Source organism: Haliotis asinina, chromosome 15 (assembly GCF_037392515.1).
Source record: "Haliotis asinina isolate JCU_RB_2024 chromosome 15, JCU_Hal_asi_v2, whole genome shotgun sequence".
In the NCBI taxonomy this organism is placed as follows: Eukaryota; Metazoa; Mollusca; class Gastropoda; order Lepetellida; family Haliotidae; genus Haliotis; species Haliotis asinina.
The window spans coordinates 16,400,171-16,416,316 of record NC_090294.1 but is presented as its reverse complement, the minus strand read 5'-3'; the positions used below and the strand labels follow the sequence as shown (position 1 = coordinate 16,416,316).

General features: G+C 37.2%; 2 protein-coding genes across 2 annotated transcripts in view; one reads left to right on the top strand and one right to left on the bottom strand.

Moving 5' to 3' along the window:
- Positions 1–16,146, bottom strand: part of LOC137266429 (zinc transporter ZIP13-like) — a 65,822-nt gene that overhangs the window by 15,939 nt on the left and 33,737 nt on the right. Inside the window, exons 2-3 of the mRNA XM_067801922.1 lie at positions 1,982–2,086; positions 1,048–1,154 (exon numbers count right to left, since the gene is read on the bottom strand). Of these exons, the coding sequence (XP_067658023.1) occupies positions 1,048–1,154; positions 1,982–2,086 (212 nt within the window). The remainder of the gene's footprint in view (positions 1–1,047; positions 1,155–1,981; positions 2,087–16,146) is intronic.
- LOC137266428 (F-box/LRR-repeat protein fbxl-1-like) overlaps positions 10,494–16,146 on the top strand; it is a 59,132-nt gene continuing 53,479 nt past the window's right edge. Inside the window, exon 1 of the mRNA XM_067801921.1 lies at positions 10,494–10,627. Coding sequence (XP_067658022.1) covers positions 10,571–10,627 — 57 coding nt within the window. The 5' untranslated portion in view covers positions 10,494–10,570. The remainder of the gene's footprint in view (positions 10,628–16,146) is intronic.

Here is a 16,146-nt window from a genome sequence, read left to right as displayed (position 1 = left end):
TTGCTGCAAAGACAGGAATGTGGGGTGCCTGAAGTCATCTAATTCATGAGGCAGAACTGTACCCCATGCTGATGGGTTCCAGCACAGCAGTAAATATCTGGGAACAGCATCCAGGGCTTAATTTAACGCTTTGTTTCTTGCGTGAGTGCAACCTAATAGTAATATTACAAAAGTGCGACCTAGTTATTAGACTCAGTTGCACAAGGTGCAAGTAATATTTTGAGTAGGTTAACTTCTGAATGAGACATCTAAATAATTCAATAGCATATTTCTTTATTACATATTGCAATAAAAGGATTGCAGCTGGAATTTGTCTGGTGCAACTGGGGTTTTATCATATGTTGCACCAGGTGCAAGTAGGTTATCATCTCTTAAATCGAGCCTTGGCATCCCAGCATAAAACTGCCGTATACATTGACATGCCATGAGTGCACTCACTCACACACCCAGTCTGCCACCCACCATGTCACTAAGTCCACTCACTCACTCACTCACTTGATCACACACTCACTCACTCAGCCATTCAACTTCGGTTATGTGTCCCTCCACACACTGATCCACTCACTCACTCACTCATATACTCGATCGTAACACCGAAGACCCGGGTTCGATTCCCCACATGGGTGCAATGTTTTCTGGTGTCCCCCGCCATGATATTGCTGGAATATTGCTAAAAGCGGCGTAAAACCAAATTCACTCACTCATAAACTCGATCATCGCACACCCAATAATTAGCCATCCATCCACTCACCCACCAACCCAACAACTGAAACAAGAACAACACATCGCACTCATTATTTAAGGGGACATAACTCTTGTATGAGAACTGAGCTAAAGTCAACTTTACTTTTTTCCCCCAATGAATGAAAACTATATTGTCTCTTATTCTGAAGTAGCACATTATTTACTCACCTCATTTGAGGAATAAGTGTAATAGTTCAGTCCATTATTTTCATATTAATCAGTTGCTAATAACTTACTAGGGTAAAACCAGACTGTCTGGAGACATAATGCGTTGACCAACATTTCCCTGCGGGTTTTACTTACTGGAGTATATTCATTTTCATCGCCAAATGTCTTCTCTAAAATTAAGAACAGTAGCAGGCCGTTGATGATCCAAAGGCCAATTCTTGAATGGCTATTGTGCAGGTCATCTGAAAATCAAAGATTATATTTGCAATGAATTTGATTTATCAATTTTGAATATAATGTTTACATATGTCCATAACCTATGCAGGTCTACACCATTCAACGACTGCTAATGTACCCGGTGTCAAAAGCAGTGGTCAACAGTATGAGCATCTGTACATGTCAATGTGGTACAAAGAAACAAAATTTGTCGTCTGTCCAAACGTCCCTGAACCGCATTATTTTCACTTTCGCCCAGACTGTTTGGTTTAGTAATGCATGGATGTTTTTTTTAAAAATGTTACAAAAAATGTAGTCAGATTTATGCAAATAATTCTCGTCATAAGCGACAGTAATGAAACAATCATAAAGAACAAAACTTACCTGCCCACAAATAATTTAGGTTTGACAATTATCATCCAATTGGCATTCATCGCTTATTTTTAAAATAGCATGTAATAATGATTATTGTCCTGAAATATGATAAATATCTCCATATGCATGTCTAAATTTTAACCCGACCATTGGACAGGTGAATTTGTCCGAGAATCTGGCAGTCCGTGTTGAAATTAGTTCGTCCCTGCGGTCAGGCACGCATTTATTTTGAACACTGATAAAAAAACAGTTACACAATTTATTCAGATTTAACAAATAGAACAGCAAACAACAGAAATGATTAATCATAAAGACTTAACGATTTATTTTTTATAAATCAATACTACAACCCCCAATCAGCAGCAGCTGGCAGTTACATTATCCCACGTTGAAACTGCCACAGCCTTCATCTTTCAGCAGTTTCTGTTAATTTAGAGTTGCACATACACATCACAACTGTCAGGAGATAATGATCTACCTTTATCGAGATACGCCCACGCCTCTGGTAAAAGATGAAGGAAGACGTCTCCCAGTAACCCCCCAACTGCGAAGCTCAACATCAACTTGAGACGAGATGCAGCAGCTGAGAAAAATAAACAGACAAGTTAAAATGGTGTAAACATCATAAATATGAGGCTAAGAGCAGTCAGGAACAGTTTGTTGCAAGGTACAACAGATTATCATATAGATTGTAGTTCACTCAATGTCAAGGTTGAATAATTAATACAAGGTGCGACATAAAAAAAAAAAAATACATGGTCTGCAAATTTATCTGAGGCAGTTGAAATTATACGCAGGACTGGTTGAGTGAAGATGGTTTTACAGTTTCTCCCCGCAGGTTCATGGGACGCCAGAAATGGGCTTCACTTGAGCACATGTGGTGAATCGAACCTGATTTTTTGTATGATGAGCGAACATGGCTATCTTGTACGATGTTTTAGCAAATGCAGTACCACCATATACTTTGTGTAATGACAACCTGTAGCCCTATATCAAGAAGCAAAGCTTATTTATTTAGTCTGTCAACAAAGTGAATAGAAATGCAAAACTGCAAAAAATAAGAAACCACCCACATCAAATGAATTTGTTAATGCACGTAAAGGGAGAGCTCAAAATCACTACACTTGCATGATGATAAGCATTATTCTGAGACTGGAAAACAGAGACCAGTGATTTGGTGTGAGTGAGTGAGTGAGTGAGTGAGTGAGTGAGTGAGTGAGCGAGCGAGCGAGTGAATAAACGTTACCCTCTTCATTAACACTGGAAGGAGGCCATATTGAAACTAGATTTGTCATGAGACCGCCATGTGAATACAAGCAAAAAACTTTGACTGTATTATATCATGTTAAAAGTAATTTGTGAGAGCTTTGGGTACCAATCAGATGTATTCCTCATGCACAAAAACCCTATCTGACCCATCACACAGAAAAAAGATGGAGAAAAAAGAAGAGATTTAGTTATTTGGAAAAGAAACTTTTTGGATAACTTCTTTATTGCTTGCAATGACAATACCACCCACTTGAGACAACATTATGCTAATAATGAGGTGGTCACATACTCAGCTGCATACAAACATACACATGCACACTTCCCTCAAACACAGGGAATAGATTAAAAAATGAATTCTGTTATGTCAAAAGGTAAATACATGACTAAAATTCTGAGCATAATAAATGGTATGTACATTTTGAGCAGACAAACAGTGTCTCTCAAGTGATCAAGATGAAATATTTCATAGGCTGCCAAAGCAACCAGATTTGTGACAGATTATAATCAAATCCATGATTAACTAAGGCTGACTGAGGCATTAGGTAGGAAGTATAATTTGCTGACTGCACCAACAACATTTATGACTAAAGAGGCATGAGCGATGCCAAGCTGAACAAACATGTTTGAGATGACCTGCCCTTGTCACAGCTGGAAGGTTTATTTGATGGTGAGGTCTTGCAGGGGCACACCTTACACATCTCAGACAGACCAAATGCCAACAGCTGGCTCTCCATCCTTTCTCTAGCATATGTTACATGGAGATGAGCACTGGGTGACATGTAACCTTGTTAAGCAGATCTGCGGGTCTCCCGTTACACTGGGACCTGTCTCTTGGGCTGGTTACTTGTAATATCATGATTCACCAATGCATTGGTGCATCTCATCAAGTTTTGCACCAAGATTCCTATTTGGTCATATTGATAATCATCTTGATGTTGCACTGATACTTCATATGAAATTTTTTTGGTTAAATATAAACTGGACTTTATTGAAAGTAAACCTAGCACATTTTTCTCTTGTAATTTTGTTATATAGAAAATCAAATGTGACTAGACTTGGAGAGTTTGACTGATGGATACTTGGATGATACTGAATCTATAGACCATGTATGTTACACAGTTCCTCGCAATACAAGCCTTCATCTACACTTCTCAACATGCAAGTCTTGGCACCTTGGCACAATAAGACAGATCCACTCAAGATCCCCAGACACGTTTCTGCTGGTAGTTTTCCTGTATTCAGTGGATACATGGCAATGGTTAGACTGGTGCTTAGTATCTGAATATAGACTGTCAAAAAACACTTTAAAATGGAAATTAAAAAGAAAAACAGGTAGAGTGGAAATCCAGACTTGCTTCACTTAAGGTTTTAACACTGCATGGATGGTTAGGTTGAAGTGAAAATAATATAGGACAGACATTAGGGTCTTCAGATGACATGCTGATAAACCTACAGACTAATCACCTTCAGAACTGCAGGAAACACATTACTTCTGGCTTACAACTGCTGCTATAGGAGCATCTTAGGCTGAAGCTCATCATGTTTAGTGTCCTGTAAAAACTGTTTATGGGGAGGGTTCTTAAACACACTAATGGACTATTCAAGTAGATACACTTATGAAAGGACATCAAACATTGACTGCTTGGAAATTACTGGACATAGTGCTCTTCCGTATCAGTCCTCTTTGGCACAGTTCATGTTCAGCTGTTATGGCTTTTTAAATTTCTTGTTGTAATGGAAGGTTGTTGGGTAGCTCAGTGGCCAAAGCACACTGAAGGGTCTGGTTTGATTCCTTCCTTGTGGTGCCACCTGTTTATGTATTGCTGGAATATTCTTCCAACTTGTAACCACTCTGAGGCTCCTCACTCTTGTGTCTGTTCCAGAAAATATGATTAAAGTCATTCATATACCATCTCTTGTTATAAATTTAGCTTTCTAAGTGGTTGTTTGTTTTCATAACAGCGGTTCACTAATTCACAGCTTGTTTTTTTCACAACACATCTTAGAAAAAAAGTTATGCTCTTTTGAAACCATAAGTTGTAAGGTAAATGGTATCTGGCAGGCACTAGTGCAATAACATGTATGTCATGCATCTTGAATTCACCCCTTTTTAGGGTTGACTCATATGTGTACTTTGTCTATGCTCATGATTAAAGTGGTGTCTTATTAAGCAAGTGTCTTTAGTGATGTCACCAAGCTTGCTTCTCAGGCCTCACACAAACATCATTCACATCTGTGTATTCTAAAGGCAACGATGATGATAATGCAAAAGGACAGTTCTAAAATCCTCTGAAACCATCAAGTTACGTAACAGACATAAGTCCATTCAGAAGGTGTGGAAATAACCAAGTCTAGTGTTCTTTTCGGTCATACAAGCTAATTTGTATATCATGCTGTACCAGTGTCCAGTGGACTTTCCATTGTTAATAATATTTTTCATTCAAAAATTCAACAATAGCAATAATAGTGGGTACATGTCATCTTGTTAATAAATGGGACTTTTGACAAGCATGGGTTATTGAAAATCAATTCTAATCCAGATCTTTATGGGCCTGGTGTGTAAGAATGAAAAGGCTTTGATTCTATGAATACATGCTCATACTATCAACCACGAGGTTACCATAACATCAGTGTGATTATGAAGATGCTGGACTGATTGTGCTCATCTATAAAAGCAATATAGTTGACCACTATAAGCTCACTAATGCACCAGGTAAATATGGTTCAAGTAATCAAAAATAAGCTTGCTGTTTTAAACATTAAACAAATGTTAATACTCTGTTCATGCGTAAGGTAATTGCATTTTTAACATGATTAACTTGTGAAGGGTGTGGTGATCTTATCTAATAACTGCCTGCTGTATAATTTAGGCCACACCAATTTTATTTCTTGTTTTATGGATTCCTGTTCTCAGAAAACCTAAAGACAGGAAGGGGAAAAAAATAAAAATAAAATCACCAATAGAAGTAATATTCCTTCTCAATACTCAAAATATGTTACTTTTCGCAATTTATGAAGTGTATATCGGAAACAAAAGAAACATTTCTTGTAAGTTTGCATTTTTGGTAAAAAAAAACCCATAAGGATTTTAGTTGTTGAGTGGGAAAAATTCATTTTTATTTTTTTTTCTTATTCATGAAAAAGTACGACAGACAGACCTGTAAAACCCCCCAAAATTGGTCTGGCCTTGTACCTTTTCCTAAGTTAACTAATAAGAGTCAGGTGCATAAGAAAACTTTAATGTGTGTTCTTAGGACTGGGGATAACAATGAAAATCCATTGGGTAATTGAGACATTCATAAATGCTTCTCCACCACAATTCCTAAATATTCATAAATATGGATATAGTAGATCAAAGTAAAACCCTCAGTTGGTACCTTGTTGATTTGGAAATCCTGTCTTTCTGATGACTGCATTGTTGAACTTTCATAACTTTCAAAATTGTAGTCTTTCTAAGATAGAATGGATCTCCACCAACCCATGTCTCTTGTGAGGAATGATTGAAAAGATCAGGGGGTCAGGTTTTGTATAAGTAAGGTTAAGGGGCACTGATATATCACAGGTCTCAACCCAGCAGTCTAACACTCTCACCTTAGTCTCATTAGGAAGTGTGAGGCCATTTGCTGGTGTCTACGAGTTGAAGTTTTGGCATACATTCTAATATCATTATCTTAAAGGGCACATGCAAACAAAAAATAAAACAAAATTAAAACATTTTTTACTACATTGCTGATTAAGAAAAATCATATAAATAAAATGATAAATGTATAATTTAAAATCAAATGTGCAATATTTTGTCCTTGGGTTTACCTACTTTGAAACGAGGCAGCCGCGATACTGAACCAACTCAGAGACGATACTGAACCCAGTCAGAGACGGTGAGTGTGCACTCAAGTGTAACAAAACCGGGTTCACTTGCTTAGCTGTCTCTTTGTTTAAGGCTTATAAACATGATGGGTGTTAATTTCAAACTGCATGTGGTCAATGATGGAATTTTCTATTACAATGAAATGTGAGTTGATTATATCCTGCATCCTACAATCTTATTTCCGCGCCTTTAAATTTTCATGAGTGATGGTCATTAAACCTTTTATAACCTTTCACAACACTTGAATCATATAGCAGCTCGGAGCTGGACATGGATCTTTATTTAAGGAATCAAGATGGTTATCAGTGAAAAATGCCTTCTTCATCAATTCATCAATCTCACAATGGACAGGCACTAAAGTTATCATGTCAGATATTTTTGTAAGATGATGCATAACACGTGTCACAAAATTACCAGTGTTGTACATTTTGAATGTTCAAAAGGAGTCTCAGTTGTTACGGTGATATTCATATTAATGTTCACACAGGTATCACTGACTGGCTAGGCATTCTGAATTAGTGAATCCTGCAGTAGAATTAATGCTAAATTTAATAAATATTTAAATAAAAGGGAATAGAAAATAAGTATATTCAATTGTTGTATTTATTCTAATTGTGTTTTATTGTAAAAATACTTGTTTATATAGCAATCGGGAAAATAACCGGTAGGTGTTAAGGTGTTTGGCACAAGTAACAGGTTGCTGTTTGATTGAAGTGCAGGTATTTGTCGATGAATTTTAATCATGAAAGTGGTCTGTCATAACCTGACCCTAGGTCATCACCGTGGAGTAGCCAATTACAGGATTAGAAATTGATCTCAGACATAAGTGTGATACTAGGTTTTCTCATGTGGGTTACTCACCCATGGGTGTATAAGAAACCATACGATGATAGAGTATGTAAATGATCTGTATTGTGCAAAATGAATTATAGTTTATAACATATGTAGATGGGTACATTGAGACAGATTCTACTCCAACACAAAAAAGAACCCAAGAATAATATATTTATCATTGCTGAAAAATATATACATAAGGACTTCGATAGAACTATCTAACTCCTTTTAAACAGAAAAGGAGCCCCTTATAAGATGACAGAGTCAGACCTTGAGTGGTGAAAAATCTAGACTTGCTTGAGTTGTGGATTTTTCACATCAAAGAATGAGTGACTTATGTGGGGTTTATGCCAATGCTAGCGATATTCCAGCAATATTAAGGTATTAAGGGACACCTAGAAATGGGATTCACACATTGCAGCCATGTGGGAATTGAACCTGTGTCTTCAGCTTGATGAGCGAACACTTTAACCACAAGACTACCCCACCGCTCCTTTACACAACAACAATAATAGTGGGTATTTGTAACAGCGCCTGTATTCGTGCATTCAATGTTCGCTCAAGGCGCTACAAAAATGGAGTGTTGTGTTGATGGGGAAATAATCTGTTCAGGGACTGTAAGGAAGAATAATTTGAAATCTTGAGTAGTCAATATCCCTGTTTTAACTCTACAGTTTTAGATCATATGTTATCTTTTCTTTGGCAGCTACAGACTGTAATGTCAGTACAGTTGTATTCACACAAGTGCATGGTAAGTGCCAAAACAAAACCATTAAACCTTGACATTTCATTCTGCTGAAGACTTCTTTCAGCAATGACATGCAACTTCCACATAAATCAAGTGCAGTACAGATAGCAAGGCTGGTTTAGACCTTCTAAATCAACCCATGACCACATGGCGATACATATGGCTTCAGAAAAGCAATTAATGTCTTATTTCAGGAACAGTGATTAACTTGTGCCAAGTATTGTCCCAGAAATATTCCTGCACTCTTAGAACTTTGGCAAAATTTCTAAAACAAGTTACTAAAGACTGTGAAGAGATTCAAGGAAATGTACTGCTACTTGTTGCATATTAAATATGGATTCCGATTCTGATAAGATTGTGGAAAAGCTGAAGCTGAATAGACCGGTAAGATTCTTTTATGCAAGTTTACATTTGCGAAAAAATCCTTGGTGTTTTCTCATACACTAATTATAACATGGCTCTTCATCAAGGATGATGGTCATATTGTATCACTTGGATGCCTATGTAATACCAAGAATGTATTGGTGCTCATGCTCTCAAACATTAGTACCTTTCATACTACAGGACTCATAATCAACCAATAACCCCTCTGACTCTCATAGTTTTCCGGGATAAAATTGATCTGCAGCAACCATGATTGTCACAAGATTTGACTAAGAGGACTGGGTGCTCAAGATGTCTGTTTTGGTTGACAAATGTCACTGTATCCCAACAGATGCTCATGATGTTGATCACTGGATTGTCGGGCCAGCATACAAATATTTACAGACTGTCATCATATAGCTGGAATGTTGCCAAGTGGAGTGTTAAACTTCATACAAACATTGTTCGATAAATATGACCCATATATGAGAAATGACTGAGGCTGTCTTCACATGCTGGCTGACAATGAAAGTGATGACAATGAAAGTGATGACAATGAAAGTGATGACATCTGGCTTACTCCGGGGTTTCTATTACACAACATGGCAGTTTTATTCATGTCAGCGCTCACCTGAAGCATACACATATCATTCATGAACTAACTCAAAACACATGGATAAAGGCAGAAACAATTTCTTAAACGTGTTCACTTCACCTCTGGCTCAACCACTTTTTCACCTAACAAAGCTAATGTAAGTGGGTTAAAACATGGCACCTGAATTATATATGTTTTCGTGCATAAGGTCAGAGTGCTTGGTGCAGGTGTTCATGTCAAGCTACACTGAATTTTATCTGTTGGTTTAGGATCAAAAGCAATCATTATAATGAAAAAAATTTCCACCACATATACTTAAATTGAAAATGAAACATGGACTCAGTGACTGAGTTGGATTAAAGGAACACTTTTAGCATTACGTCAGTAAAGACCAGACCAATTTCATTTCTTGTTTAACAGATTTTTGTCCTCAGAAAACCTAAAAGCAGGAGGGGGAAAAAATGAAATGAGCAGTCAAAGTAATATTACTTTTACACACTTAAAGTATTATACTTTTAGCAATTTATGATATTTATTTGGGGAAAAATATAATCTAAAGAAATTCTTGTAAGTGCACATTTGTGGCCGATATAAAAATTAAGATTCTATTTTTGGAAAAAGGAAATTTGTTTCTTCACTCTTGAAAAAAATACAACCTGCCGATTATGTTTATAACAAAATTGGTCTAACCTAGAGCACAAAAAAATATTTCAAATAAAGTGGCTGAATCGAGTTTTAGTGATGCTATGAACATAATTGCTTTTCATGAATTAAAAAGTGCCCTGGAGATGAATTTATCATCATACTGAGCTCAGCTTAACTAAATTTACATCAGAACTATTACAGCTTTACATCTTGTGCCCATATCTGGAATGAAACCCAGGTCTTTGGAGGGACAGGCCAACACTTAAACCACTAGGCTTCATTTCACTCTAGGAAGTCTATAAAATATGTGTTACACCAACCACATGGGACATGCTCAAGAACTGCTTCAAAACAAGCCAGCCTTGAACGAGCCTAACAACACAATTAAATGGCCACCTTCACTAATTGCCCTAAACAGACATCAATACATTACTCCTAATGATAAAGTCAGGTGCTTATCACATCTAAGTCAATTAATGGCTGGTTGGTTTCTTGTGCCACCCCTAACCTACACACTCCTCCGCCACAGAGCATGCAGCCAGCTGCAGCATACATAACACTGCCCACTGTATCCCAAGACGTCAGAATCCTGCAGCCAAATTTGGCACGGCACATGGGCAGAATTAGTGGCCAGAGAAGCAGAAAGTAATCATCTGGCTGACTGGACATCTCTTGGAGTGACCAACAAAGCCAGGAATAACACCCGGTGATAAAAGAGTTTATACCCTGTGTGTGGAATACAAGAATGCCAGGAGAAGTGATGGATGACAATAGGCGGCATGATGCTAGCATCGGCATGATGGTAAGTGCACACAGGTTATGATAACTAGGGTGTTTGTATGTGTGTGTGTCTGTGTGTGTGTGTGTATCTATGTGTGTGTAGGTGGGTGGGTGTTCTTTGTGTTTGTCATAGTGGTATCATCATCAGTGATGGTGCACATGCGTAACTATTTTGGCATCATGTTTGTATTCAGACCTAAAACTTTCCTCTCTATTTCTATTGCGTTTGTCATATGGTTAATCTTTATATATGTAACTATACATTTGAATACTATCAACACATATTCTTATGACTCAAGAAATGAAACATATTATTGATGAATCAGCGGTTTGTTCTGTGGGACTGAGTCTCTGTATCAACGCCAACACTTACCAAAACAAACCTTGACAGTTTTGTTTTTTGTCAGTAATGCATAACAACCTGTAAGATATCACAAATTCACAATCTAAATTAACCGTATACCATGATTATGTACGCCATAAAAAAGAAATTACATTATTTGTACATCGACAATTATTACAACAAAGAAATGATACTAGATATCTCGGGATAGTTCAAGACTTCTTTTAACATACACCTCCTTGATGTAAGTGTCTATGTCATTGGCATGTTTCTTCACCGGTGGTTTATTTATATATGTCAGTCTATCTGTATGGGAACGCTAAGCTTGCTAAGCTTGGGTACTATTCAATGCCCAATTGTCTGACATGGTGAAAGAATAAATAAACATACTGTGATGCAACAACAAATACAGGCGATTTCTCTCACAAATATATAGAAAAGGAGTTTAATATTTGTGGCAATGTCTGGTATGCTCATTGATCCTAATAGGTGAACATTTTGTAAGAAGAATATTTGTGTAATTAACCAGTCTGTGAATTTCAAGCAATCTACCCATTCAAATTTTCTCAAAGAGCCATAATTGTATGATTGTACACTACAGCACCATTGTGTCAAACTCTGGTAATGATATGCCGGATATCTCGACATAACATCTCGTTCCCAGCAATATCCTTCATAATTTACCATTATTCATGTTCTTTTACCTCTCTTCACCCTAGTCAGATCTCTTGAAGTTCGGATAATATGATATTAATTTTCTTGGTCCGCTGGATATCAAGGCAACGGTGCAGTACTGTATTATCATCAACATTTCTATTGGAACTGTTTATCCTGGAACAAAATTGTAATGAACATGATGACCAGGGCCCTTATTCTTGAAACGCTCGTAGCCTTAAGAATTCTTAACTTTGATTGTAGACAATGTGATAAGAATGGGTTTAAGAACTTCGCAGAGCTACGAACGTTTCGAGAATAGCTAGCCAGTTTGTTTGATACAAATATACTATGCCAGGGCTGTGAATGTAACCCAGTGTAAGTAACTGAATCTGGACCTGTCATTCCAGTGATTGATATCATGAACACTGACTTGACAGTAGGTATTAAAGATAGCATGCATCATCCAAGTCAATGAGCATAGCAATTTCATCTCGTTTAAATCTCTCTTCACAATACATGGAATTCTGGGTGCTGTTTCACAAAGTTCTCATAAGCCAAAGATCTCCTCACTTTTCTCGTTGCAATTTTGTACCTACTCTGTTGTAACATAAGTATGAATGTTACGAGAAAAGTTATGAGATCTTAAGCTTACAAGACCTTTGTGAAATGGGGCTGTGGACATCTTATTTGAGTAACATTTTAGAAGTTGGGACGTACAATACTGAAGAAACATCATGGACATCAACTTGAGAGCATCTTCATGAGTGCAACACTTCCAAACAGATTTGATATCACTTGACAATGCTTTCATTCTTGCTTGATAATGGCTCAAGAATCTCTATCGAAACATCGCACTCAGGAAATAAAGAAGTTGTCATCCATAAAGTTTGTTTCTAACCTGGGCCTAGATTTTCACAGCTCTCTTAGTGCTATGACAGTCGTAAGCACCATACATTAACTTATGACTATCTTAGAGCTGAGAGAGCTTTGAAAATCTAGGCTCTAGACTTAATAATTCCCAGGGTCTGACTGTGTCTGAAACTGACACGAGGCCCAGAGGCACGTGTGTCTGAAACTGACACGAGGCCCAGAGGCACGTGTCCAACGGGGCTGATATATGCTACACTGTAAAAGACTTTCTGTGTTAACATATTTGACAAAACAGATACTGGTGTCATTCAAATAACATTGGCCTACTTCTTTACTTAAAAACAAAAATATGGCACTTTCCATTTAACTGAGTATGTTTTTTCTCTATCCTACTCTATATGTGTTGAATCACAGATGCACCAACTAAAGTCATACATACAGAACCCATTTTTATGAAAATTTTGACATTTCCCTGATAGATAGACACAGAAAAAAATATTTGGAAGTCTCGGTGTTTCTAGGTCAACTATCAACCAACAAACCTAACTTTCATCCTGACTTTGTATTTAGCTAAATCGATCTGTCTTACATCAATGCATAATACATAGTTATATGTATTGGGAATTTCTCCTGGGAACTGGTACATCAGTATTGGGTGAAATATATCTAAATTATTTTCAATGTATTTTCTGATCAAGGTCTTTGGCTCTGGTTGATCAAACCAGTAATGATGAAGAACATGAGCTCACTGAGGAAAACTCTAGCAGGATACAGCTATTGCTGTAAGTACTTTGGTTGTTGTTGAACGCCACTCTTAGCAATATTCCAGCTATAAGGTGGCGGTCTGTAAATAATGATCCAGTGATCAACATCATGAGCATCGATCTTCACAAATAGGATACAATGTGTCAACCAAGTCAGCATGCCTAACCATCCGATCCCTGGGGCCACTAGTTGCGTCTCACAGCAAGCATGGGATACTGAAGATCAATTCTCATTCGGATCTTCAGGGGTTGTTCTGTTGAAACCTTCTTTGCCATTCAACCATTCTTCCAGTATGTTTCACTTTACCATTACCAAGTCGTTACCTAGAAGCAATTTAGATTAAGAGCAGTGTCCTGCTTTCCATACTTTGTTTGTTGTTCCAGATTTCTGTCAACAATAATACAACAATATCATGGTGGCTTGTAAGTCAAATCTTGCCCAGACCATGGGGACATTGTCTGATCTCACACAAGCGATATCTCCCGTGGTACATAGTTTTGGATGATAAGCAAATCTGGGCCATAGAATCTAGTGATTGATATAAGGTGCACTGATCTATGAAATCGGGATATGGTCACCCGATCCCGTTAGTCCCCCAGAAGTTGCTGACAAACAATTCTGAACTGGATCATCTTCACTGATTGACAATGACTCCGGCACTGCCAAACCACCATCTGACAAACCTTTGAATGTAACCATATAGGAGCCCTGTAGCAAAAATGGGGTAAAATCTGGAGTCTGCAATCCAGGCATACATTCTGTTGTCCTGTAGTTCTGTGAATATGGAGGTAGACAAAACAAGATGCTTGCTTTGTTGAAACCTGCATATCAAGCCAACCAGTAAACTTCATATTTAATCCCGAAATGTTTAATATATCAGTTTGATGATGTTATGTCAGTGACTCCAAATAAATGTCAGTTGCAATTTAGATTACACTCAGCTTCCTGACTGTGAGATGTTTGGGATAAATGCCAGTGAAGACATAGCGCCTCAGTCTCCAAGGTCTTCACTTAAGCTGCTATCAGCAACACACATGTACAAACGGAGAATAAAAAGGTTCATACTTGTAACCACGCAACTAGAATCCTTCTTCCAATAAATCTGTGAGAAGAGAATATATTTCCTAAATTACATAGTTAATCTTGTTGATGTTGATTTTGTTTCCATATTATTCTGATGAATTAAGTAGCAGATTGTATTTTAGTTGCAAATTTGAACAAATTCAGAACACTTTGGGCAGTTCATAGTTTTGCATGATGTCAAGAGTTATCAAGTGGGTGAGAAACTGACATTAAACCGTAGTCTTGAGCATGTCATCTTGGAATGCATTAAACATAACGGAACACAAGGAACACTCAGACAAAGATTAAATGTGAACTGTTTTCTAGAGGAAGTGGTGTCACCATGTCACAATGTACAAAATCAATTCCTGCCTGGTTGAATGGGTGAACAAGTTGATGGTATATTTTATATGTTCCCTGACTTGACATCCAGATCTCCACAAGAACTGAAACTTATCATGGGCAAGATGTCACTAGACTAATACTTATTTCAGAAATATAGGATTTTGACAGAAAAATGATACACAAAGATATTTTAAAATCGAAATGAAGCCTTGGTGAGATGGGAGATTCCTATGTTATTGTAACTTACTTCACATTAGACAATTAGAAGTAGGACGAGTCATCGATACGCATCTATACACTGATTCAATATTGTGCCGCCGATACACTGAAATTGATACAAAGTTTTTCATTGTTGTATATCCCAATACCAGGCTTCAAATGGGCCACGATACATCAATGTCCAACTTTGAATATTGCTGCATCGCAATATCTGTCAAGAAAAAAAGAATTACTTTTGTCTGATGATTAAAATATATGTTTACTTATTTTCCCTTTATATGTAAATGTTTTCTCAGAAATAAATGTCAAAAACTGTGTCAGACAGAGCACTTGCATATTATTAACATTCCATGTATAATCCTAATTAACATGTTTCCGAATGAACATTGAACAATGCTGGTGGAATTTGACAAAATACTTTAAAATGGTTTGGTTTTGATCTTAAGGTGGTTTATAGTTGGTGTACGAATTAAAGGTTTTAGTATTGTGATATGTATCTTATCACCACCCTTATATTGGGATCCATATCATATCAAAGCTTCAGTGCACATTACACTTTGGAAATATATGGTCATGGCTAAAATTTGGGTATCATGAGGTATCATAATATGGATTGTATGCCAGTACTAGCATTTTTGACAATTGCAAAATAATATAGCTAGACAGAAGGCCAAATATGATTCAACATCTGTGAGACAGACAGGTCAATGTGTAAAAATACCACAATATGACTTTGACATATGAAACTATATTGCATCTCATACCATAACAGATCCCATCACATGTGCTGCAGCTGATAATCTGTCTGCTAGTAGAACAAATGGGTTATATTTGGTTCTAGGAACACATGCTTATCATAAGAAGGGATAAAGGGGAATGGGTAATCAGACTCCTTGTCTTGTTTGATTGTCAGTGTACCACAATAGTTTGCTCATTCTTGTCGTAAGAGGCAACTAACGGGATCGGGTGGTCAGGCTCGCTGACTTGGTTGACACATGTCATTGGTTCCCAATTGCGCAGATCGATGCTCATGTTGTTGATCACTGGATTGTCTGGTCCAGACTCCATTATTTACAGACCGCCGCCATATAGATGGTATATTGCTAAGTGCGGCGTAAAACTAAACTCACTCACTCACTAGTTTGCTCATCATATCAATCAGTGGTATGTTAATTATTAACAGGCTGTTTCCGTATAACTGAAATGTTGCTTGGTGCAGCATTAAGAAAGAAAGAAAGAAAGAAAGAAACAGACAAACAAATAAAGCTCTCTGTCTTGAT